This window comes from Mobula birostris, chromosome 12, assembly GCF_030028105.1.
Source record: "Mobula birostris isolate sMobBir1 chromosome 12, sMobBir1.hap1, whole genome shotgun sequence".
Lineage (NCBI taxonomy): Eukaryota > Metazoa > Chordata > Chondrichthyes > Myliobatiformes > Myliobatidae > Mobula > Mobula birostris.
Window position 1 is genome coordinate 41,073,445 of NC_092381.1, and position 25,671 is coordinate 41,099,115.

The window sequence follows — 25,671 nt, forward strand, 5'->3', positions numbered from 1 at the left end:
AAAGGGTGAGAATTTTAAAACTGAAGTGGAACGAAGACAAGTCATCGGGGTGAAAGAGGTAACTTCTTAGCAAATCTCTGGATAATGTCAAGTTTACCATCGGTAAACGAAAGCCGCTCCGTGGCTCGGCGGGTGTTTCCATAGTTAGAGCCGGCAGCGACAAGCATGCGCAGAAGCACAAGGCAGCTGTGGGGTTTGCCGCTCCCTGTCACGCGGTGCTGAGTAATCCCGCCCACTCGGCTGCTGAGTGGCGGAAACCCGCTGTCACTCTCCACCGTCGTTCCGTTGCGCCACTAGAGCGACGTAGTTGTGCAGCTGGGCGACAAAAGGAACTGGGGAACGGCCAGGACGCCTGAGCACTCAGTAAGTGCGAGTTTGGCGGCTCAGTTAAACGGGAGGTGGTGAGTCAGTCCGGGCTGCTTGTCACTGGCATTGGTTGAGGGGGAGTCATTTCTGTAATGCACTGCGTGGAACCTGGGAATGTGGCCGATTGTTGGACTGGGCCGCGCACTCTAGTCGATTAACGTGGACCAACGTAGTTAAACACTGGTGGAGTAGGGGCGTGACACGTTTCCTATTTGCATTAGGACTGGAGGCAGGACTGGGTTGGAGTGGTGGTGTTGATGTTGACCGGAGTTTTCTCGATCTCCGAATTGTGAGTTGAGAGCCAGCTCCACCTCAGGGAGTACGATGTTTGTTTACAATGACTGTGCCTTGCAGCATTTAAAACAGGAAATGTATCAACTAACTTGCCGAACAAAAATTACAGTTTCGAAGTCCCATTATGGTATGTAGTAATTGCGATTTAAGCGAGTTCGTTTAATCAAATAGCTGTTTTCTCGGACCCCCTTCTTCCTAAATGCAAATTTCCATTTAAAGGTAATGTATAGATGGAGATTTTCTACGATCGGTGAAGATTATAACTTGTCACTTAAGTTTGGCGCACAAGGTGAAACGTTGAACAGAATCTTATTTTGTCTAGCTTAAACACTAAGATAATATCTTTCTACACTTGATGTTTTAGTGTGATTTATGAGCACTACGTGTTGTCTTAACATATTTTCGATCGTTTCTGTGAAGTCTTACAAATAATATTTGCATAGAAAAAATTCTTCCAGTGTGACAGATTATGCTTACATTTTTGAGTGAGATTTTTTTAAAGCTCTTTTGGCATTTGGATGTGGTTTATCAGAGGAAATAGAAATTTCAACCGATTTAATAACGGTGGTGCTAATACGGTGGCAGGAAATTTGTCGACATTTAATTTGTCCGTATTTTATTGAGGTGTCCACTCGGGGTACATTGCAGGTAACATTATAGTTCTCTGGGGTAATGCAATGAAATTAAAATATCAATATAACCTAGGCCATTTGTTTCATGATAGATTTTAAGGTTGGCTTTTTTAAAGTTTGAAATGGTCTTTATTAGTGTGCCTATCCCAAATTTAGGTCAGAAATTAGTTAAAATTGTTGTCCATTCAAGACTCAACAAGTCCTATGCAATTCCAGTACAGTCTTCAGTATTACGTGGTGTGCAGGATTCAACTTAAAGTTGTTTCTTTGGAACTCACTGGTGGTTTTGGGTGTTCTGCTGGTGCTGTTAGTTTACTGAAAAGATACCCTTGCTGAAATTCATACAACTTATTCCACAGGTTATAAAATTTAGAAGGGTGTCCCAGAAACTACTATGTAAAGCACAGTGGTGTGTAACCCCCAATTATACATTTTGAAGTCACACATAATGGCCATCATTATAAGTAAATTTGTTATTTCTTATTCCAGGTAGTGTTTTTGGTTTTAACACCAGGGAGAAGGTCAATGGATCTAAGTGGTCCATGCAAGATCACAGAAAAACATTCCCATCTGCCTATCCCTCTCCTTCTGATTTTCCTGTACACTTGTGATGTGCTCTCCTTTTTTATACTGTTTTGCAGTCATTTACCTAAGGAATAACTTTGAGTAACCAATTAACATACAATATGTCATTACTTTGGGCCTTGACTGTAACATTTTTAAGACTTTGGACATTGTTTTATGTCTTTTGACTGTTGAACTTTTCCACTGCCTCTATGTTTGAGAGGAATAAGTGTTTCTGACAATTGCATATAGCATTTGGAAACACTTTTATAAAGGGTGCCCTCTTGTGATAATTTTTCGTATGCAATGACACTTCTTTTGATTGTTAATTGTGGTTAAATAATGCTGCATGCTCTGCAGCCAACATGAAGTTCTTCATATTTGAGCCACATCAATTTGTTTCTGGATTAATTCTGGGGTAGCTATCTGTCAGTCCTTCTAGTGGAGATGTGCTTAAGAGGTCTTGTACTGTTTACTTAATAATTTCACGTTCTCTCCTTTATAGATAACAAGGACCTAGACCAGCACTGTGTTCTTCTGCAGAACTCTGAGAATTAAGACACTAATAGAATTGTGCCAACATCGCAGCACATAGTGTAGTTGTTTGGTAGTTTATTTATTGAGATACAGCATTGGATAAGCCCTTCCGGCTCTTCAAGCCGTACTGCCCAGCAACCCCCTAATCACAGGACGATTTACAATGTTCTTTATTGGTAACTACGTCTTTGGACTGGGGACAAACCGGAGCACCTGGAGGATATCCATGTGGTCACGGGGAGAATGTACATACTCCTTATAGACTGCGGTGGGAGTTGAACCCAGGTCGCCTGTTTTGTAAAGTTGTACTAACCACGACGTTACCATGCTTCCCTGGTATCCCAGCCCCAAGTGTAGCTAGAGTGTCATAGATCTTAGCAGTTTCAGCTGCATATTAATGAACTGGTCTTTTACACAAATGAGGATGCTTGCTGATGATTCTATGGTATTCAATAAATTGCCCTGTTTTTTTCCGTTCACTACTGCACGGATAATGAAGCAACCAGTCCCCACTTTCAGTAGCATCTGAAATAAACCAATGAATGCCATAACATAAGTGTCAAGCAATGACATTTATATTAAAATGTAAGTAGTGGTACTATTACTGGAACTTCTATAACCAACTCCAGAAACTTTGGCTGCTGGCGTTTTCAGTACTACTGCCATTCTCTCTTTGACAAACCCCTGCCCTGCTTACTCCTATGAATAAATTTTAAAATGGAGTGTTAAGTGTTTTTGGAATGATCAGCAAATCCCAACCTGGCACTGTTGTTTGTGGTTTCAATTTACAGCTGAAGTTACTTGTACCTCTGCCCTCTATGGCCAGTGGCCAGCCATGAAAAGTATTTTGCAGAGGTTCTGTCCCTGAAATATAAGCCATACAGGAGCAGAACTGGGCTATTTGGCCCATTGAGTCTGTTTTGCAATTTTGACAGATGACAATGCTGGGGGCAGAGCTTTGTCTTAAATGCAAGCTTTGTATGAATTTAACAATTTAAGCATTTTGGACTTCAAAAGGCATTTAAAAACTTGAACAGTGGAACGGAAGATAAAAATAAACTCAAAAGCCCTTAGAAATATGTGGAAGCATGTTATTTACTAAAAATTTACTTGCCTTCCATATATTCCATTGAAATCAATTAAGTTTTAGATCCTGTGCCAGCTCTGAACACTGACTGCTTTTACCACTTTGGTCTTCATAAATTACTTTGGACTTCATATATGAGTATAGGAGCAAGGATGAACTTGTACAAGATATTGGCAAGGCTGAATTTGTGGTATTCTGATCACCTACCTATAGGGAAAGATATTGGTAAGCTTGAAAGAGTGCAGAGAAAATGTATGATAATGTCTCCAGGATTGAAGGCCTGAGTTGTAGGGAAAGGTTGAATAGGTTAGGACATTACTCCATGCACCCTCGGAGAATGAGATCATATAGAAGTGTGTAAAATTGAGGAGTACAGATGGGTAAGCTTTTTCAACTGAGGTTGTAGCTTTAGGGTGAAATGTGAAATATTTACGAGGAATCTGAAGCGGAGCTTCTTTGAGTCTTGTGCAAATATAGATGAGCTGCCAGCAGAAGTGGTGGATGTGGGTTCAATTGCAACATTTAAGAGAAGTTTAGATGGGTATATGGATGAGTGAGGGTTATGGAGGGCTATGTCTGGGTGTGGATAGATGGAACTAGACAGAAAAGCAGGTTGGCACAGCCTAGATGACCAATTGGGCCTATTGGTGTGCTACAGTTCTCTATGGCTGGCGTCCAACAAGATGGTGAACAAGGTTCATCTCCCTGCTTGAATGTGTCAGTGAGACCTGAACTTCTGCTTTTAGACCTCAGTTTGAATAGCTGAATACCAACAGTTTCAAGGGAACAGTTGGCTAAAGACTGCACAGTTGGGGCCAATGTGATGTTAACTGCTTGGAAGTAGATTTGCTTGTGATTATCAACAGGATATTGGACATGCATTTGAAAAGAAATAATTGAAAAGGTTTCTTTAAGCAGTACTATTAGCTAAAGGCTGCCACTTGTGTTGCATGATTCTCACATAACCTGATATAGGAATATTGTTGGCTGTTGAGAGATTCCTAAAGCCACCCTATCTGAGGAAAAACTTGAACTTGGAACTACTTATTCAGTATCTCTTCATACTGCGCAGTGAATTAACCTTTGAGCCATCATTGGACCCACACCCATTAAATCAAGTTGTTATAGTGAATCATCAGCTGAAACACTTACTATATTCATAGTACTGCAAAATTATTGAATCTGTAGAACTGCAAGGCACGTTTTGAATACGAGATTCTGCAGATATGGAAATCCAGAGGAACCCACAAAATGCTGGAGAAACTCAGCGGGTCAGGCAGCATCTATGGAAATGAATAAACAGTTGACATTTTGGGTTGAGACATGCTTTTATATTCAGCATGCTTGGGCCATTTGATCCTGTTCTTCCCATTTAATCCCTTGAAAACAATCTTCTGTTATTCCCCCTCATGTTTATCCAGCTTCTCCTTAAAATTCTTCTGTAGAATTTGGTTTCCACTAATCCCTATGATAATTTCTAGTTTTCAGTGCTGTCTGGGTAAAATAGGCACTTCTATTTTGCCTATTTATTTTTTTACAATTCTCCTTTTGATGTTCTCTTCTTTCCATAAAGGGATATGCTGCGCACTGTCATTATCATCTGCTCTTTTCTCTCCTTTTTATCTTATTGGTCGAGGAGATAGTTTATTTTCTCTTTGATTTGGTTACTTGTTACAAGTTGAGAACTTACAATTTATGTTTATCTTTCTGATTCTCTCTTAGTAGCTAACATGTGGTTAAATTCTGCTCTCAGTTCTCTTATTTTGCTTTTTAGCATTCTGAGGGCACAGCATTCTCTCAAATTTCATTAGGTTGTCACCTTTGCCTTTTTGCCCTCCTATCCACTTGGCTTTATGCATCACCCAGCTCTCTTTCTTCTTCTCCTCCCGCCCCCCCCCCCCGCCTTTTTATTCTGGCATCTTCCCCCTTTCCACTCCCAAAGAAAGGCCTTGGTCCGAAACATCAAATGTTTATTCATTTCCATTGATGCTGCCTGTCCTGCTGAGTTCCTCCAGCATTTTGTGTGTGTGGCTTTGGATTTCCCTCATCTGCAGAATATCTCATTTTTTTGTCTCTTGATGCAAGGTTTCTTGGCTAATGCCCTTTTTTGTATGTGATCTTTTATGATTACTCTTTGCAAAGTTTTATGTAATTTAAGAGTCTTATTAGATCCCCTTGCAGCCATCTCTTATCAGGATGTTGATAGGTGCAATAGTCTGCATGTGGGTAGTTCTGATTCAGATTGATCCGGTTACAGACAGGGGCATTGAGTCCCAACGAGGAGTTTACCCACCAGCTTCTGAGGGATGATTGTGTTAAATGTCAAGCTGTAGGTGATGAAGAACATCCTGATGTTGGAGGAATTGTTCCCTAGGTGGGACAGGACTGAGTGTAGGAGTGAGGCTTTGGAGTTGTCAGTGCACTGGTTTGAGTGGCAGGTGAACTGGAAAGGGCCCATTGTAGCTGGAAGGTGGACAAAAGGCAAGATCTCTGTGGCCAGCCATTTTAATTCCACTTCCCATTACCACAATATCTACAGCCTTCTCTCCAGCCAAGTGAAGGTAAGACACGGATTGGAGGACCCCCCCCCCCCCCAGAATTCTTTTATGCAGCCAAATGTTTAGATATTCAGACACCAAATTCCTTGGTGTCCATATTTCAGATGATCTCACCTGTTCCCTGAACTCCTCCATCCTGATCAAAAAGGCGCAATAGCGCCTTTATTTCCTGCAGAGCATCAAGAAAGCTCACCTCTGTCCCAGGATACTGACGGACTTTTACCGCTGTACCATTGAGAGCATACTCACCAACTGCATCTTGGTGTAGTATGGTAATTATCCCGTATCGGACCGCAAAGCACTCCAGCGTGTGGTGAAAACTGCCCAGCGGATTATCGGCACCCAATTGCCCAACATTGAGAATATCTACCATAAATGCTGCCTGGGCAGGGCGAAAAGCATTATCAAGGATGCATCTCACCCTAACCGTGGACTTTTTACTCTCCTCCCATCTGGTAGGCGCTACAGGATCCTCTCCTCCCGCACCAGCAGGCACAGGAAGAGCTTCTTCCCTGAGGCTGTGACTCTGCTGAACCTCACATCACAGCACTAAGCAGCATTGCACCCATATTGTACTGTCTCAGTACTTTTATATTTGTGTGCTGTAGCACCTACTTTTTATTTGCAGTTATTTTGTAAATAACACTATTCTTTGCATTTCTGGTTAGATGCTAATTGCATTTCATTGGCTTTGTATCTGTACTCGGCACAATGACAATAAAGTTGAATCTAATCTAATCTTAATAGATTCCAATACCTTCTTAACAGCTCTTGCTCAACTAACTTCAGATAGTCCAATGATGTTTGATGGTTAAAGGTTTGTTCATGACTTGATTCTAAACGATGCGTATCTGCTCCCATAACCCCCAAATGGGACTTATTTTTAGCATTGGTTTCCCCTTAACTCTTTATTCAATCTTGTTTCTTTTAATCTTGATGGTTGTAATATTTGCCATGCAGTTAGTCTGTTTTATAAGATATTTTGTAAAGTAATGTTTTTGCTTTTGGGAAATGATAATCTCTATGATGTATTAAATTAGCAGTGCATTTGAAAATGGTTATTTTACATGAAACATCCTGGAGAAAGTTCTATATTTTGAAAGGTACTGTTCTAAAATAGCAAAAGAAGCTCTTTTTGGTACTGTGTCCATGCAAGCTTTCTAGTGCTGCTTTCTAATGCAGCTTTTTTTTGTCCATTTAGTTTTTGTCATAATGCAGTAATACACTTGGATTTTTTAATGTGTGCAATTTGAAGGCAAAGATGTTTTTTTTCCAAATCTAATCAAATTAATGGGTCCTCTGCTGATATTATCTGAAAGGTACTTGTATCAAGAGGATTTCCTGTGATCTATGTCTGATTTTGGCCAGAATTTCTCAGTTCAGCAGATGTTTGCTTGGATCTTTTATTAGTCTTCCTGTAGGTTAAAGTGGTTAATTTTGTTCCATTTTGCAAAGAGTTGTAAGTGAATAATGAATGTTAACGGCCAATGGTGCTTCATTTTCAGGCCAGGAAAGTAGACTTTTCTTTGTCAAGTAAGTTCGAAAACTGCAAAGGAAGCATATGCGGTTTTAGAAAAGTCAGTTCTGTGCCTGAAGGATTATTGACCATCAGGACAGTGTAATGGACAGTTGTGAAAATATTGCTTTCAGAGTCTTCTTGGGAAGAGGCACCCACTGTAATATAAATTTCTTAAATTTGCTTATAATTTCTAGTTAAAGGTAGAATTAAGAGACAATATTAAGTCATTGGAAATTAGGATTTAAACAAGTTAATTGAAAATTAAGTGCAGTTTGTATTAAGTTGTGGAAGTACATGCTTAAAAGAACCAGGTGTTGCAATTTGGTCTTGCACTGCTATATTGATAGTTTTCTCTGTATAAAGTTCTTTGTTTAATGTACTTTTGTGTGACTTCCAACATCCTTTGATTACTCAGGATCAGGGTTATTATCGTTGACAAATAAGATGAAACGTTTTGTGGCAACAATACAGTGCAAATATATAAAATTATTATAAACTACAGAAATAGTGCAAAAAGAAGTAGTAGGAATGAGGCAAACAACAGGAATACTGCAGATGCTGGAAATTCAAGCAACACACATAAAAGTTGCTGGTGAACGCAGCAGGCCAGGCAGCATCTCTAGGAAGAGATGCAGTCGACGTTTCAGGCCAAGACCCTTCGTCAGGACTAAATGAAGGAAGAGTGAGTAAGGGATTTGAAAGTTGGAGGGGGAGGGGGAGATCCAAAATGATAGGAGAAGACAGGAGTGAGGGGGGATGGAGCCAAGAGCTGGACAGGTTATAGGCAAAAGGGGATACGAGAGGATCATGGGACAGGAGGTCTGGGAAGAAAGACAAGTGGGGGGGTACCCAGAGGATGGGCAAGGGGTATATTCAGAGGGACAGAGGGAGAAAAAGGAGAGTGAGAGAAAGAATGTGTGAGTAAAAAATAAATAACGGATGGGGTACAAGGGGGAGGTGGGGCATTAGCGGAAGTTAGAGAAGTCAATGTTCATGCCATCAGGTTGGAGGCTACCCAGACGGAATATAAGGTGTTGTTCCTCCAACCTGAGTGTGGCTTCAACTTTACAGTAGAGGAGGCCGTGGATAGACATGTCAGAATGGGAATGGAATGTGGAATTAAAATGTGTGGTCACTGGGAGATCCTGCTTTCTCTGGCGGACAGAGCGTAGGTGTTCAGCAAAGCGGTCTCCCAGTCTGTGTCGGGTCTCACCAATATATAAAAGGCCACATCGGGAGCACCGGACGCAGTATATCACCCCAGCCGACTCACAGGTGAAGTGTTGCCTCACCTGAAAGGACTGTTTGGGGCCCCGAATGGTGGTAAAGGAGGAAGTGTAAGGGCATGTGTAGCACCTGTTCTGCTTACATGGATAAGTGCCAGGAGGGAGAACAGTGGGGAGGGATGGGGGGACGAATGGACAAGGGAGTTGCGTAGGGAGCGATCCCTGCGGAATGCGGGGGGGGGGGGGGGGAAGAAGAGGACATGTCAAGATGGTGAAATGATGATGAATGCCACTGGTTTGAAACACCACCTCTTCAAGACCTTGATGCTGATGGAATCACAGGCAAGAGAAAATCTGCAGATGATGATGATGGAGCTGGCTGTATCTGTAAACTTCTGTATCTTCTTGAAGTGTTGTGCTGCAACCAGTCTGAATGTTCTCCACTGCACGCCTATAGAAATTTGTGTCTTTGGTGCCATACTGAATCACTGTAACCTCCAAATGAGTAGAATCTGCACCCTCTCCAGCTTAATGACACTTCTCTATAGTAGCTAGGTGATCAGAACTGCAGACAGTACTCGTTAAGTGTAGTGTCAACAATGTCTTTTACAGCTGTAACTATATGTCCCAACTCTTGTACTCAGTGCCTTGCTGAAGGCAAGTGTGCCTAGCACCATTTTCATCACCCTGTCTACCTGTGTCACAGTGTAGTGTTTTCTACTAGTTCCTCATACTTGCCTTAGTATCACGAATATCTGTTGTTAGGTATGCACAGCTTAATTAGTCTCGACTGAATAATGTCTGTCAAGCTGCTCTCTTGTTTACCAACCAGTTTTGGCTAATATATAAAAAAAATAGGAAGTAGCAAAATGGCAGTATCTGTGGGAGAACAAACTTAAGAATTGGGTAACTGAGGAAAAAAAAACATGTTGGCTTTTAGTTGTAGAGATGCATCGGTCTTAGGAAAGCTGTCTGTTTGGGACAGTCTAGGGTGGCACACCAAAGGCATGGATGCTGAAGATCTGGCTGGTAAAGTAATGAGGACATCTGAGAGAAAGAATGGATAAATAAAAGCTGTCAGTTGCTTGTCAGAGCCGTTGCTGAAACCAAAGGCACATTAGTGCAGGGCAAATACTTGGATCAGGCACTGTCCTTGGAGAGCGGAAGCTCAGATAATGTTACAATTCCCACCACCAAGCACATTCCCCCCCTCCCCCCCCCCCCACTTTCTTCAGGGATCACTCCCTATGCGAGTGACTCCCTTGTCCATTCGTTCTTCCCCACTGATCTCCCTCCTGGCACTTATCCTTACAAGTGGAACAAATGCTACACCTGTCCCTACACCACCTCCCTCCCTGCCATTCAGGGCCCTAAACAATTCTTCCAGGTGAGGTGACACTTCACCTGTGAGTCTGTTGGGGTCATCTACTGTTATTGGTGCGGTCTGCTGTATATCAGTGGGACCTGATACAGATTAGGAGACTGCTTTGTCGAGCACCTACACTCTATCAGGAAAAAATGGGATCTCCCAGTGGCTACCAGATTTAATTCCACTTCCCATTCCCATTCTGACATGCCAGTCCATGGTCCCTTCTACTGTCGCGATGAGACCACTTGCAGGTTGGAGGAGTAACACCTTGTATTCCATCTGGGTAGCGTCCAACCTGATGGCATGAACATCGATTTCTTGAGCTTCTGGTAATGGGTTCTTCCCCCCCCCCCCACCACCTTTTCCCACCCCATTCCCTCCTCTTACCTTATCTCCTTGCCTGCCCATCACCTTGTTCTGGTGCTCCTCCTCCTTTTTCATTCTTCCATGGCTGCCTGCTCTCTCCTATCGGATTCCCCCTTCTCCAGCCCTGTATCTCTTTCACCTATCAACTTCCCAGATCTTTTCTTCACCTCTCCCCCTCCCGGTTTCACCTATCACTTTGTGTTCCTCCTTCCCCTCCCACCACTTTTAAACTCTGATTCTCGTCTTTTTTTCTCCAGTCCTGCTGAAGGGTCTCGTCTCTAAACATCAACTGTACTCTTTTCTATAGATGCTGCCTGGCCTGCTGAGTTCCTCCAGTGTTTTGTGTGTGTTGCTTGGATTTCCAGCGTCTGCAGATTTTCTCTTGTTTTAGATCAATCTTGTATTGCTTTTAGAACAAGTCATCAGATTGAAATGACATTCTATTTGGTATTGAAGGGTGGATGTGGGGACACTATTCTGACAGTCATTTTCACTCCCAGAAGCTATTTCTTCAGATTCAGAGATTGGACATTTAAGACTGAGATGAGAAGTTGATTCAGCTTGAGCAGAGTGAATTCTTGGAGTTCTTTAGCCAAGAGACCCATGATATACCCAAGGTAGTACAAATGATTCTTTGATATTACTAGAATTAATCAATATGCACATACTGTGGGAAGGTGCTTTTGAAGTGAAAGGTAAACAATGATCTTATTGAATGGCAAGAGACTGTATGTATTGCTTTAGCTTGTGTTCTGCAGCATCATTAAAGGTTTTATCTTCATCTTACAAGACAATATAACATGGATTTCCTCCCGCCACTTTGACATTGCCCTATATTTTTTACTAGAAGACCCAACTGTTTAACCAACTGAAAATTGCTCCTTTTCTGCTTGTTTTTCACAGATTTTCTGTGAAACAGTATGATTTTTCATAATTTTGCTATATTAATGTTGATACGTATAAAGAATAATTGACCTCCACTGGGAAGACTAATGCTGTCTTAATTTAAGAAGGGTAGCAAAGAAACCAGGCCTGTAAGCCTTGCAGCACTGGTTGGAAAGTTAGTGAGTTTCTGAGGGGCAGGGTTTGTATACATTTTGAAAATCAAGGACTGACTAGGAATGATTACCATGGCTTTGCGCATAGGAAATAATGTTTCTCAAATTTGAGCTTTTTAAAGAGGTGATTAAGATCATTGATAAGACCAGGGCAGAAGCTGTTCTCTTTGGTAAGGACGTTGAGAAGGTTGCACGTGATGTTCTAATCTTCCTGCCTAGTCTGTAGGATCCAGGGTGACCAAGCAATTTGGATACAAAATTGACTTTGTGGTAGGAGGCAGAGAATGGTCATAGAAGTGATTTTCAGATTGGAGGCTTGTGACAACTGCTGTGCTGGGTCCTTTGTCATGTACGTTAATGATTGATTAGCAAATTTGCAGCTAATACGAAAATTTATGTAAGGTTACAGTGATAAAGGTTGTCTAAGGTTGCAACATGATATAGTTCAACTGAAAAAGTGGGCTGAGCAATGTTGGATGAAATTTTAACTTGTACAAGTGCAAAGTGATGCATTTTAGGAAGTTAAACCAGTGTAGGAAGCACATAGTAAGTGGCAGGGTCCTGGGCAGTGTTGTTGAACAAAAAGATTGACTTGGAAATACAAGTTCCTAATTTCCTGAAAGTGGCAAATTGGGTAGATGGTGTTGACGAAAGCAGATAACATACTTACCTCCTTTGGCTGAGGCATAGAGTACAAGAGTTACAGGATGTCATGTTACTGCTGTAGAAAGTGCTTGTCAAGCTGTTCTGAGTATTGTGTGCAGTTCTGGTTACCACACGACAGGAAGGATACAATTAAGCCAAAGAGGATGCAGTAAAGGTTCATGAGGATGGGAAGACGAGTCAAGGTAATACAGCACAGAAACTGACCTTCCTGCCCACTTATCCATGCTGCAATGACACCACTGAGAGGTGACTTGATAAAACGTAATAAAATTAAGAGGCTTAAATATGATAGTCGGTTTCTTTCCCATGGTAGGAGAGTCTAAAATCAGAAGGCATATATATAAGGTTTGAGGGAGGAAGTTTAAAGGGTTTCAAACACACTGGGGAGTTGGATTTCCAGGTTGAGCTGCCAGATGAGGTGATGGAGTTTGGAACAGTAACATTTGAGGCATCTTGTCAGGTGCTTGAGTGAGTAAGGCATAGAGGGGTTTGTGCAGACAAGTAGGATTAGTTAAGACAGACATGATGTATGGATACAATGGTCTAAATGGCCTATTTTTATCTTGTACAGCTTTAACTCGAATTTGAGAGTTAGGATAATAAACTCAGTAATGAAGGGATTGAGCATAATTTAGTAATTTGTAACATGCATGTTATTTTAAGCAATTTATAAGTGCAAGTACATTTCATGCACCTCATTTTAGCAAGAAGTTTGTCAGAAGTAGGAAAGGTGAAGAGGAAATTTAAGTTTCAGAAAAAAGTGCATATGAAATTATTTAAGTAACACTGCTCTGTGTTTTAAAGAGGGGCTTCATTTACTTTAAGATGAAATTTCCTCAAATAGTTAACAAAAGAGATGTCATATTTAACTGGGATATAAAATGGCATTCTTCAGTCACCCCAATAAGCCTTTTATTTATGTTTGTATTATAAAGTGTTGCTGGTTTAACTTACTTTACCATTGAAGTAAATGGGCAAGGCAAGGAATTGTAGCTCATTCAATTTAAATTAAATCCTTCTAGACTTGTGATCTTTGACTTGTACATTTTATAGTACAAGTAGTTTTAGTTTCATTTGCCATTCAAAATGATTTTTGAGATAGGGAATTTTGAAAAACAAAATAATTGTCTCTGACAATGGTTGTTTATGTTGGCAAACAGGAACAGAATTGTTAATTTAACTGCTGCAGCAATTTTTTGTTGGTGTGAGAAAATATGGAAAGTATTTTTGTTCCTTTTTTATAATATTGCTTTCAGATTGAGTTGGAGTATCTGAAAAGGAACAATTTGGAGTCAGACTGCATCCATACAAACCCTGAAAGCTTAACTCAAAGTGAAACTAATTTTTAATGATCTTGATATCAGACACTAGAAATCTTGCTAGTTATTTCTAATGTTTTTTTTATTGAGACCATAACAGGTGTTACTTATGTGGCTTTTCCATGAGGCCACATTGATTCCTATCATGTCTTTCTGATTGAGTACTCCTTGTTTTATTCCTGTCTTACTGTGCTGCCTACAAGATTCATGTTGCCGGTGCTCTTAGATTTTTGCTTTTCACTCTTCACAATGATGAATGGGTTGTACTTTATAGGACATTTAATACCTGTTTCTTCTCTTTTGTTATGTGAGATCGTCTCAGGTTATGAGATGAATTAGTGTTGAATTCATTCTGCCTTGTGTGGGAACAGCAATAAACTATTTGGCTCCTTGAGCCTGTTGTGCCATTCATTTGGATTGTGTACAGTGCCTATAAAAAGAAATTCAGCCCCTTGGAAGATCTCTTATTGTTTTACAATGTTGAGTCACAGTGGATTTAATTTGGTGAACGCAGCAGACCAGGCAGCATCTACAGGAAGAGGTACAGTCGACATTTCGGGCCAAGACCCTTCGTCAGGCCTGTTGTGTTCACCAGCAATTTTTGTGCGTGTTGCTTGAAATTCCAGCATCTGCAGATTTCCTCGTCTTTGCAGATTTAATTTGGCTTTTTTAAAAGCAGTGATCAACAGAAAGACTTCATGTCAAAGTGAAAACAGATCTTGACAAAGTGATGTAAATTACTGACAAACTTATTGTATAGGTATTCATCCCTTTAATGACTCATCAAACCATCACTGGTGCAGCCAATTGGTTTTAGAAGTCACATAATTAATTAAATGGAGATCACTTGTATGCGGTCAAGGTGTTTCTAATGGGAAAAAAAAATACATCTGCTGGTGAGTCAGTACCCTGGCAAAAACTACACCATGAAGACAAAAGAACACTCCAAGCAACTGTGTGAAAAGGTTATTGGAAAGTCATGAGATGGATGCAAGATAATCTCCAAGTCACTGAATATCCCTTGGAGTACAGTTAAGTCAATCATCAAGAAACGGAAAGAATATGACACAGCTGTAAATCTGCTTGGAGCAGGCCGTCCTCAAAGAATTGAGTGACTGTGCAAGAAGGGGACTAGTGAGGGAGGCCACCAAGAGATCTGTGACAATTCTGGAGGAGTTAAAAGCTCCAGTGGCTGAGATGGGAAAGACTACACATACAGCTGTTGCCTTGGTGCTTCACCAGTCGCAGCTTTATGGGAGAGTGGCAAAGAGAAAGCCACTGTTGGGGGACGGGGTGGGGGAAGAAAAACTACCTTGAAATCTTGGCTAGTTTTTGCCACAAGGCATATGTAAGACTGAAGTCAGCAGGAAAAAGGTTCGATGGTCTGATGAAACCAAAATTGAGCTTTTTGGCCATCAGCCTGGAAGGCTTGTAAAGGGCAGAGGATAAAATGAATGCAGCAAAATATAGGGAAATCCTGGAGGAAGACCTGATACAGTGTGCAAGAGAACTGTGACTTGGGAGAAGATTTGTTTTCCAACCAGACAATAACCCCCAAGCATAAAGCCAAAGCTACTTAGGAATGACTTAAAAACAACAAAGTCAATGTCCTGGAGTGGCCAAGTCAGAGTCTAGACTTCAATTGAGAACTTGTGGCTGGACATAGAAAAAGGCTGTTCACTCATGATCCCCGTGCAACCTGATGGAACAGCTGATAGGCACCTATCCACACAGACTCAAAGACTGTAATTGCTGCCAAAGGTGCCTCTACTAAAAACTGACTTGAAGGGAGTGACTACTTATTTAATCAATTACATTGTGTTTTATATTTGGAATTAAGTTTGATTACTTTGTAGAGATCTGTTTTCACTTTGGCTTGAAAGAGTTTTTCTGTTGATCAGTGTTAAAAAATACAAGCTAATCCACTGTGATTCGATGGTGTAAAACAATGAAAACTGTAAAGAAGGGGAATACCTTGGCTTTCTTAAGGCTATCTGACTTACTCTGTGCCACTTGATTTATAAGACAGTGTTGTATTTTAAATAGAGCATTGTCATGGTGTTAATATTTTATAGCACCATTGCAAAAAATGTAATTGGAATATACAACATTCATCTCCTCACTGAGCTATCTGACTTGTATAGTAGAATTCATAACCTACTAGTATTCTTGTATGTGGAGGCAGCAGGATTCTGCAGTGCCTTAGATATGTTATTGTCATGATGTATAAGATGATCTTGTGTGCTTAAGCCTTGCATCATTGTACATCATGATGGGGAAGTGTTTTTTCCTTAAGGAAAACTTTTTAGGGGTGAACCATTGATTTTAGATTTTGTTTGGTGAATGCTATTGCAGATTGATATTGTGAAGAAAATTAACTGAGATTCCCAAGCAATGCCGTTGGGAGTGGGGAGGGGGTGTGGTGGTGGTGGAGAATGCACTTTTTGTGTCCATGTACTGTTAAGTTTCTCCAACATGAAACACCAAATGCTTGTATGTATGGACAAGCTGTAAGGCAATGACTAGATTTTTTTTTATATCTGTTGGTGACAAAAACAGCAATTTAAATAGCAAAATTGTAACTTAGCTAAAGTAATAAATTTCACCAAGATACAGGGATTTCAAAATTAGACATTGTAGAATATGAAACTATTCTGCATGTGATTTCAATTCATTCAACTTATTCACAGTACATGAGTAATTTTAATGTGTTTATAAAGTAATATGGAAGAATACAGGCATTTTTCATGTGTGAGTTTCACTTGCATGGAATTATCACTTGCATGTTATTGGTTAATGGCTGCCATAGAATTCCTAGTAATGGTTTATGACAAAGGGACTTGTAATTTGACTTGATAATAAACTACTTCAGGAAAGCAAACTTAAGCAATGTCAAATGGCTTCTAGCCAAGGAGAGCAGCGTTCAGCTTTTGAACACTGCTTCATTAGGCCATTTGGCCCATCGAGTCTGCTCCACCAATCATGGCTGATACTTTTTTTTTCCCCTTTCCTCCTCAACCCCATTTCTTAGCCTTCTCCCTGTAACCTTTGATGCCATGTCTAGTCAAGAACCTATCAATCTCTGCCTGAAATACACTCATCGACCTGGCCTCCACAGCTGCACATGGCAACAAATTCCACAAATTCACTATCCTCTGGCTAAAGATATTTTTTCCTCATCTGTTTTGAATGGACGCCTCCCCTCCCATTCTGAAATTGTGCCCTCTTGTTCTAGACCACCCCCCCCACCCAACTATGGGAAACATTCTCTCCATATCTACTCTGTCTAGGCCTTTCAACATTCGAAAGGTAGCAATGAGATCCCCCCTCATCCTTAAATTCCAGTGAGTACAGACCCAGAGCCATCAAATGTTCCTCGTATGATAACTCTTTCATCCCTGGAATCATCCTTGTGAACCTCCTCTGGACCCTTTCCAATGCCAGCACGTCTTTTCTAAGATGAGCGGCCCAAACTCTGCACAATACTCAAAATGAGACCTCACCAGTGCCTTAAATCCTCAGCATCACATCCCTGTTCTTGTATTCTAGAACTCTTGAAATTAATGCTCACATTGGATTTGCCTTCCTCACCACCGACTCAACCTGCAGGTTAACCTATAGGGTGTTCTGCACAAGGACTCCTAAGTCCCTTTGCATCTCAGAGTTTTCGATTTTTCTCCCCACTTAAAAAATAGGGTGCACATTTATTTCCACTACCAAAGTGCATGACTGTGCATTTTCCAACTTTATATTTCATTTGCCGCTTCCTTGCCCATTCTCCTAATCTGCCGCTGCCTTGCCCATTCTCCTAATCTGCCTTAAATCCTTCTGCATCCCACCTGTTTCCTCAACACTTCCTGCCCCTCCACCAATCTTTGTATCATCTACAAACTTGGCAACAAAGTCATCTATTTCATCATCTAAATCATTTATATACAGCATGAATAGAAGTGGTCCCAAATCTGACCCTGTGTCAAACACCACTAGTCACTGGCAGCCAACCAGACCAGGATTATTTTATTTCCACTCGCTGCCTTCTTCCAATCAGCCGCTGCTCTAACCATGTTAGTAACTTTCCTGTAATACCATGGGCTCTTAATTTGGTAAGCAGCCTCATCTGTAGCACCTTGTCAAAGGCCTTCTGAAAGTCCAAATATACAACATCCATTGCATCCCCTTTATCTATCCTACTTGTAATCTCCTCAAAGAATTCCAACAGGCTTGTCAGGCAAGATTTACCCTGAAGGAAACCATGCTGACTCTGTCCTATCTTGTCCTGTGTCACTAAGTACTCCATCACCTCATCCTTAACAATTGACTCTAACATCTTCCCAACCACTGAGGTCAGGCTAACTGGTCTTTAATTCCCTTTCTGCTACCTTCCTCCTTCCTTAAAAAGTGGAGTGACATTTGCAATTTTCCTGTCCTATGGCACCATGCCAGAGTCCAATGATTTTTGGAAAGATCATTTCTAATGCCACCACAATCTCTAATGCTACCTCTTTCAGAACCCTAGGGCACAGTTCATCTGGTTGGATGACTTAAATGTACTTTTAGGTCTTTCAGCTTTTTGAGCACCTTCTCCCTTGTAATAGTTACTGCACTCACTTCTCTTCCCTTACACACTACAACATCTGGCACACTGCTAGATGTCTTCCACAGTGAGGATTGTTGGAAAATACTCAGTTCATCAGCCATCTCCTTGTCTCCTGTTATCATTGCTCCAGCCTCATTTTCTAGCAGTCCTATATCTACTCTCATCTCTTCTATTTTTAACATACTTGAAAAAGCTTTTACTATCCACTTTGATATTATTTGTGAGCTTGCTTTCATACTTCATCTTTTCCCTTCTAATGATTTTTTTAAAGTTGTACTCTGTAGGTTTTTAAAATCTTCCCAATCCTCTATCTTACCACTAATTTTTGCTTTGTTGTATGCCCTCTCTTTTGTTTTTACATTAGTTCTGACTTCCCTTGTCAGCCATGGTTGTATTATTTTGCCATTTGGGTATTTATTTATTTTTGGAATACCCATGTCCTGCACCGTCCTCATTTTTCCCAGAAACTCACGCCATTGCTGCTCTGCTGACATCCCTGCCAGCAGCTCCTTCCAATTTACTTTGGCCAACTCACCTCTCATGCCACTGTAATTTCTCTTGTTCCACTGAAATACTGCTATGCCAGACTTTACTTTCTCCCTGTCAGATTTCAAGTTGAACACAATCATATTGTGATCACTGGTTCCAAAAGGTTCTTTTACCTTTAGCTCCCTAATCACCTCTGGTTCATTACATAACACCCAAACCAGTATAGCTGATCCCCTAGTAGGCTCAACGACAAACTGCTCTGCCATGACTATCGTAGCATTGGCCTTTTGACACACCTTTCCTGTTTCCTGTTGTAATTTGTGGCTCACCTCCCAGCCACTGTTGGGAGGCTTGTATATAACTGCCTTCGGGGTCCTTTTACCCTTGCAGTTTCTTAACTCAATCCACAAGGATTCAACATCTTTCAATCCCATGTCACATCTTTCTACTGATTTGATGCCATTCTTTACTAGTAGAGCTATGCCTCCTCTGCTTACCTTCCTATCCCTCTGATATATCGTGTAACTTTGGACATTCAGCTCCAAATTAGAACCATCCTTCAGCCAAGATTCCGTGATGGCCGCAACATCATACCTGGCAACCTGTAATAGTGCAACAGGATCATCCACCTTATTTCTTATACCCCACGCATTGAGATACAACACCTTAAGTACAGTATTTGCTATCCTTTTTGATTTTGCATCCCTAATGTACTGATACTCACCCTGTTGTGTCGTACTCGATTGGACCCAATGCAAGAGCAATTGTACCACGAATACACTGACACGTAATTCTTTTCAAACCTTTATTCTCTACTCATAGCATGCTATGGGGGAAGTTACAGACTGATCTCCCAAAAGAGCCAGTCTAGGCACTGCCCTGGAATTACACAATTCTCCACAATTTATAACATTAATCAGGTAGCAGGAAACCTTACGATTACAAGTGTAGACAATATTAGAATCATTTCAATCACATGCTAAGATGCAGTTAGATGCAAGATAATCATTGGTCAGTTAGTTATAATTAAGCCAAAGCTAGCCCATCAGTTCCCCATTCGGACCCCTTCCCTTTTTCTCAAGAACATTCTAGCTCTTACCTCATCCCTCCCATATTTAGCTGTACCTTGAGATGCTTCTGCATCATCAGTTAGTTCCTTATTTAACCCTATGCCTATCTTTAGACAATAATGGCCAGTATGTCACCTGTTGCAGAGTGAAGCTTCTTTCTGACTTGTCCAGACTTGTCCAAAGCAGTAAGCTAAGGCGCTTACAAGGTGATTGATTAACTTATAATCATTGTCCTCTGTTTTTCCCCCATTTATCTATCCCTTCATTCCATCAGTTGGATGCGACTATGTCCCATCATCTGCCTACCCTTCCTGACAGTCTGACTGCAAGCTCTCTTTACTTTTTTACCATCCATCCTGTCCTGAGTCCCATCATTCAGGTTCCCACCCCCTGCCAAATTAGTTTAAACCCTCCCCAACAGCTCTAACAAACTTGCCTGGGAGAATATTGGTTCCCCTCAGGTTCAGGTGCAACCTGTCACTTTTGAACAACCTCCCCCAGAAGACATCCCAATGATACAAGAATCTGAAGCCCTGCCCGCTGCACCAGCTTCTCAGTCGCACATCTATCTGTCATATCATCCTGTTTCTACCCTCACTGGCGTGTGGCACAGGCAGCAATCCAGAAATTGCTATCCTGGGGGTCCTTCTCCTCAGCTTTCTACCTAGCTCTAAAATCTCTTTTCAGGACCTCTCTGCTTTTCCTTCCTATTTCATTGGCACCAATATGTACCAGGACATCTAGCTGCTCTCCCTCTTTATCCAAAATGTTGTGGACGTGATCCAAGATGTCCCTGAGCCTGTTACCTGGGAGGTAACATACCATCCAGGTGTCACATTCATGTCCATAGAACCTCCTGTCTGTTCCCCTCACTATTGAGTCCCCTATCACTACCACTCCCTTCTCTCTCTTTCCCTCCTGCACCATGGACCCATGCTCAGTGCCTGTAATCTGGTCGTTGTGGCATTCCCTGGGAGGTCATCCCCCACAAAAGTATCCAAAGCGGTATACTTATTTTTGAGGGGAATGGCCACAGGTGTGCTCTGCTCTAACTGCCTATTTATATTTCCATTCCTCCTGACAATCACCCAGTTACTTGCCTCGTGCAACTTCGGGGCGACTATTTCCCTGTAACTCTGATCAATTATCTCCTCACTCCCTAATAGCTAATTTTCCCTAAATGCCTTTTTGGCCATTGCAGAGAGCATTTCTGTGCCATTCACATTTGGATTATAAGATGCATGTATGCCAAAATAGTAAAAGTTGCAGATTTCATTCCACAGAGGGTTTTCCAGAATTTTTATCATAAATGTTATTGATAATAGCTTCCATTTTCCCTTTGCAAGGGAGTTAGGGAGTTTTTGAACAAGGGGGCATAATTTCAAAATGTTAGGACAGGGAATGTCATCGGATGCTGAACTGATTTGAGGTTTTGAAATTTGCGCTGGTTAAGAGTATTAGTGGATATGGAATAAAGGCAGCTAAATTAAGTTTGATAGATATATTTCAAGTCAGTTTTAGGGAAACACTAGACAACGGGGTGACCTGTTGGGGCACCCTTTGAGAGAAGGATAGTGCAGTCTGATGTCACCAGAGTGAACATTAAATTTTGCTGAATGTTATTGGTATCGCTTTGCTTTGGAAACTGAAATAGAAAACCTCAGTTTATTAAAGAAGAACGACATGTAGCAAAACAAATATAGCTCCTCGTTTAATGAAGGACACTTTTGATGGCATCGTTTCGTGCTTATCTGCTACCCTTGTGCCTCTTGTTGTCATTCTGGAGACGTGCAGTCTTTTCATCCCTTGTCTCTTCATCTCTTTTGTTGTTTGTCTCTGATCCTGGAGACGTGCATGCCTCTCCTCCTCTGTCTCTTCTTCTCTCATCTTTTTTTGTCCTGACTCTTTGATCCTGGAGTCGTGCGGACCTGGCCCTATCTGATTCTTGTTCTCTCCCTCTCCTTGCTGCTTCTCGATGACGTTTGGCATCATCTCTTGACCATAATGTCCCCCTTCCCCCTCCACACAGTGTAATTAGGCTTACCATTTTTTTTTACCCTAATGCTGGATAGAAGATACGAAGCAGTAACACCAAAGGATGCTGATTATTCTTGATGATGTGGTTGGTGCTCTCCTAAATGGATGTGATATAGTCACTGCTGTCCTTTGACTGCAGCAAAGGGTTTTATGGGTGTCTCGAAGTATGTCATTATAATGAGATTTAATTATCTCTTATTGATGGGTGGCAGTTAGATCTGTCCCAATCCTGCACATGCTGATGGTGATTAGCAGAATGTGACCCCTCAAAATAGAGCTGCCCTGCCCTTTTGCTCCGGTTGGTATCGCTGCTGAGGCTGGCCGTGTGCATGCGTCGGGCTGTTGCGTCCCAATTTCCATGATGGCGGATCGGCTTTCGGGTTGAAAGGGAGCCTGTTGATTTTTGCGAATGAACAATTTTATACGAGTATATAACCCTGAACTGTGGCTGCATTCTGAAAGTTAGCGCATTTTAATTCGATTTAACCCAAAAAAAGTGCCGCTGTAGTGCACCGTTTGCGCTAATTGGAGGTCACAAACAAACAGAGCATGAGGGTTTTAGTAGTATATAGATTGTGTTGCTGAATAGCTCAGCTCCTTTCCAGTTTGTAGCTCTCAAATTTATTTGTTTTTTTTTTTTACCTTGAATCTGTATTCTCTGGTTACTTATACTTGTGGGGGCGGGGAAACCAGTGTGCTCTACAGGACAAGATGCTGGATTGGGAGTTGTTAATTATTACACTGAGCATGAAATTGAAAGTTTTTATCTCACTGAAACTTCTTTAACTCAAGTATATTTTTGTTTTTTTTTTAGTCGTACTTTCAAAGTCTTAATTGTTGGCAGATCTAGCCTAGCTTTTAAGTATGTAGGTTGGAATAGGGATAATATTCTATTGGAATTGGAAAGCAGTCAGTTGCTGATAAAGCAGGAACATTCTCCCGTGGCTCTGTTTATGCTGCTTTCACATTGGTTGCCAGTTGTACAATTCTGGCACTGATGGGAAATGTCGGAGCTCAGTACCAGCTCTAGTGGAATTTTGTAGACTTGTGTCTTTTTAAAAAAAAAATTCAGTGGAAAAATGAATCTGCAGCTGCAATTGTGAAAAATATTTATGAACTAGAAATATAGGGAGATTTCTTAAGTTGTTGAGAAAATGCAACAATGTTCAGAATTGTATTTGACTTGGCTATGGAGCTTAATTATAATATAACTAAAGAAAAGGACTACTGTTTGCAAACTGATTTCCAATGCCTTATGCACACATTGCTAATCTCAAAGGGAAATGTTCCCTCAGTTTTAGATAAGACCTTGTTTAAATTTTTGAATTGCCATCCAGAACTCTTAAATACTGTGCTATGACTATTACATGAGAGTAAATTGTAGCCCTCTGAATTACTAAAAATTTTTTTTCTCTCTTCAGTGTGAGTCCAAATAAATAAAGAAGCTCTGGATGCTAAAATGTGAAAGTCACACTGGCTGAATTCTTTGGAATGGATCGAAATAAAAGAAATTCAATAGCAGTTTTACCATCAAGACATGAGCGATTGGAAGAGTTTGATGGCGGCAGGGATGGTAGTGCCATTGGTCAATCAACAACAGTGTTTCCTTCATCATACAGAGCCTTAAGTAGTGCTGTCTCCAGACTTACTAGGCTTGATGACTTTATCTGTGAAAAAATTGGATCTGGATTTTTTTCTGAAGTCTACAAGGTCAGTGTGTGATTATTCAGAGTTTTAAAAAATATTGTGACAGAAATGTGAATTTTCGAACTGAGCTTTATTGGTTTTTGTTGTAACCCTACAATACTTTACAGAGCTGACTAAAAGAAAATAGGTGATGCAAAGAGCACTTGTATGCTCACTGGTGGTTTGCTGTGCAATGCTTTGTTCAAGTAAAATGATGTCTTGCTTTGTTAATGGCAAAATAGTTTGGAAATCTGACTTGGAACAATACAATTTGAATTTAAAACGTATGACTAAAATTTTATTGTGGTTCACTGAGGAAATTCTTGTACCCTTTGTTTTTCTGAGTTGCTACTTGCCTCTGCTTTGTATTGTGATCTAGCCAGTATTGCTTTACTACATGGAGCATTGAACACTACAGCACAGTACAGTACAAACCCTTTCACCCACAATGTTGTGTCATCCTTATACCCTAATGTAAAACATTTAGTCCTTCCCTCCTACATAGACCTCCATTTTTCTATAATTCATGTGCCTATCAAAGTTTTTTTTAAAAAAATGCCCTTGATGTATCTAACTTTGCCACCATCCCTGGCAGGGCTTTCCATGTACCCACCACTCTTTTTTTTAAAAAAAAACCTCTCACATCCCCTCCACCTTGCTTGAATTACCTTAAAATTATGACCTTTTGTATCAGTCATTTCCACCCTGGGGAACAAGATTCTATCTATCTACTTGATCCATTGTCTTTTACCTTGCACCCACCACTTTTTTTTTAAAAAAAAATGTACCCACCACTCTTTTTTTTAAATAAAAAAAAAAAAAAAAATTACCCCTGACATCCCCTCCGCCTTGCTTGAATTACCTTAAAATTATGGCCTTTCGTATCAGTCATTTCCACCCTGGGGAACAAGATTCTAGCTATCTACTTGATCCATTGTCTTTTACCTTGCACAACTCTAAGGCATGACTCATCCACTTTTGCTCCAAGGAGAAAAGCCCAAGCTTGCTCAGCCTATCCGTACAAGATATGCTCTCTAATCCAGGCAGCGTCCTTGTAAATCTTCTCTGCACCCTCTAAAGCTTCCACATCCTTCCTATAATGAGGTGACCAGAACTGAACACAATATTCCAACTGTGGTCTAACCAGGTTTTTATTACGTTACCTTGCCAACATACCATACACCTTATTAACAATCCTATCAACTTGTGCAGCAACTCTGAGGGATCTATAGATGTGGACTCCTTCACACTCCTAAGAATTCTGCCATCAATCTTGTATTCTGCCTTCAAATTCACCTTCTGCCATGAATCACTTAAGTTTTTCCAGTTTGAGTTCCATTTGCCACTTTGCAGCCCAGCTCTGCATCCTGTCGATGTCTCGTAACCTACGACAACTTTTTACACTATCCACAATTGCACCAACCTTTGTATTATCTGTGAACTTACTAACCCACCCTTCTACTTCCTCATCCAACTCATTGATAGAAATAACAAAGAGAAGGGTTCCCAGAACAGATTCCTTGGAACTCCACTGATCTGCAGGCAGAATATACTTCATCTTCGACACCCCTCTGCCTTCAATGGGGCAAGCAAATTCAGAATCCACACAGCCAAGTTTCCCTGGATCCCATGTTAATATTGTTGTGTGTGGTTTAGTTTTGTTACTTTTGCTTGAAGTATGCAATTTTTGGTTTACAGCGCTCGTTAGTTACTGGTCTGTTAATTTGACCTTGCAAACTTAAAATGCTGTGGGAGTTGTTTAATAGATCAAGGGACAGGAATTAATTGCTTTCCTTAAACAATTTGCTGATGTATATTTTTGTGTTAACTATTTCTGTAAACCTAAACAAAAGATCTGTTAAGTTTCTTCAATTATGCATGTTTTTCTGTTCCTTATTCATTACAATTTAGGGGTACGTAGGAGTTGTAAAAATTGGTCTGAAAATGAATCTATAATCACTATTCTTCAATCATAATTCATTGCATAATTCAGAACATCCCACTAATAATCACTCGAACCATATTAGCTTGTTTGTTGCTCAGTGAACTCCAAACTTCATAATGGTATGTAATACAAATGATTGGTACGGATATTTCTGGAAAACTTGAATGCACATTTGAACTGTTAACAAATGTATCACGTGACTTTACCAAATCTCCATAGTGAAGTGACAAGCATCTGAGTTCCATCATTTGAGTTTTAACTCTTCCATCTTTATGGGATTTATTGT

At 40.7% G+C, this 25,671-nt stretch overlaps 1 protein-coding gene across 3 annotated transcripts in view; it reads left to right on the forward strand.

Moving 5' to 3' along the window:
• Nucleotides 1–281: 281 nt before the first annotated feature.
• Nucleotides 282–25,671, forward strand: part of LOC140205864 (dual specificity testis-specific protein kinase 2-like) — an 86,934-nt gene continuing 61,544 nt past the window's right edge. For 2 of the 3 annotated variants that reach the window (XM_072273662.1, XM_072273665.1), the window contains exons 1-2: nucleotides 282–363; nucleotides 23,176–23,464. In XM_072273662.1, the coding sequence (XP_072129763.1) occupies nucleotides 23,246–23,464 (219 nt within the window). In that variant the 5' untranslated portion in view covers nucleotides 282–363; nucleotides 23,176–23,245. Of the gene's footprint in view, nucleotides 364–662; nucleotides 788–23,175; nucleotides 23,465–25,671 lie in introns of those variants that run through there. The other variant, XM_072273664.1, reaches the window with a different exon arrangement.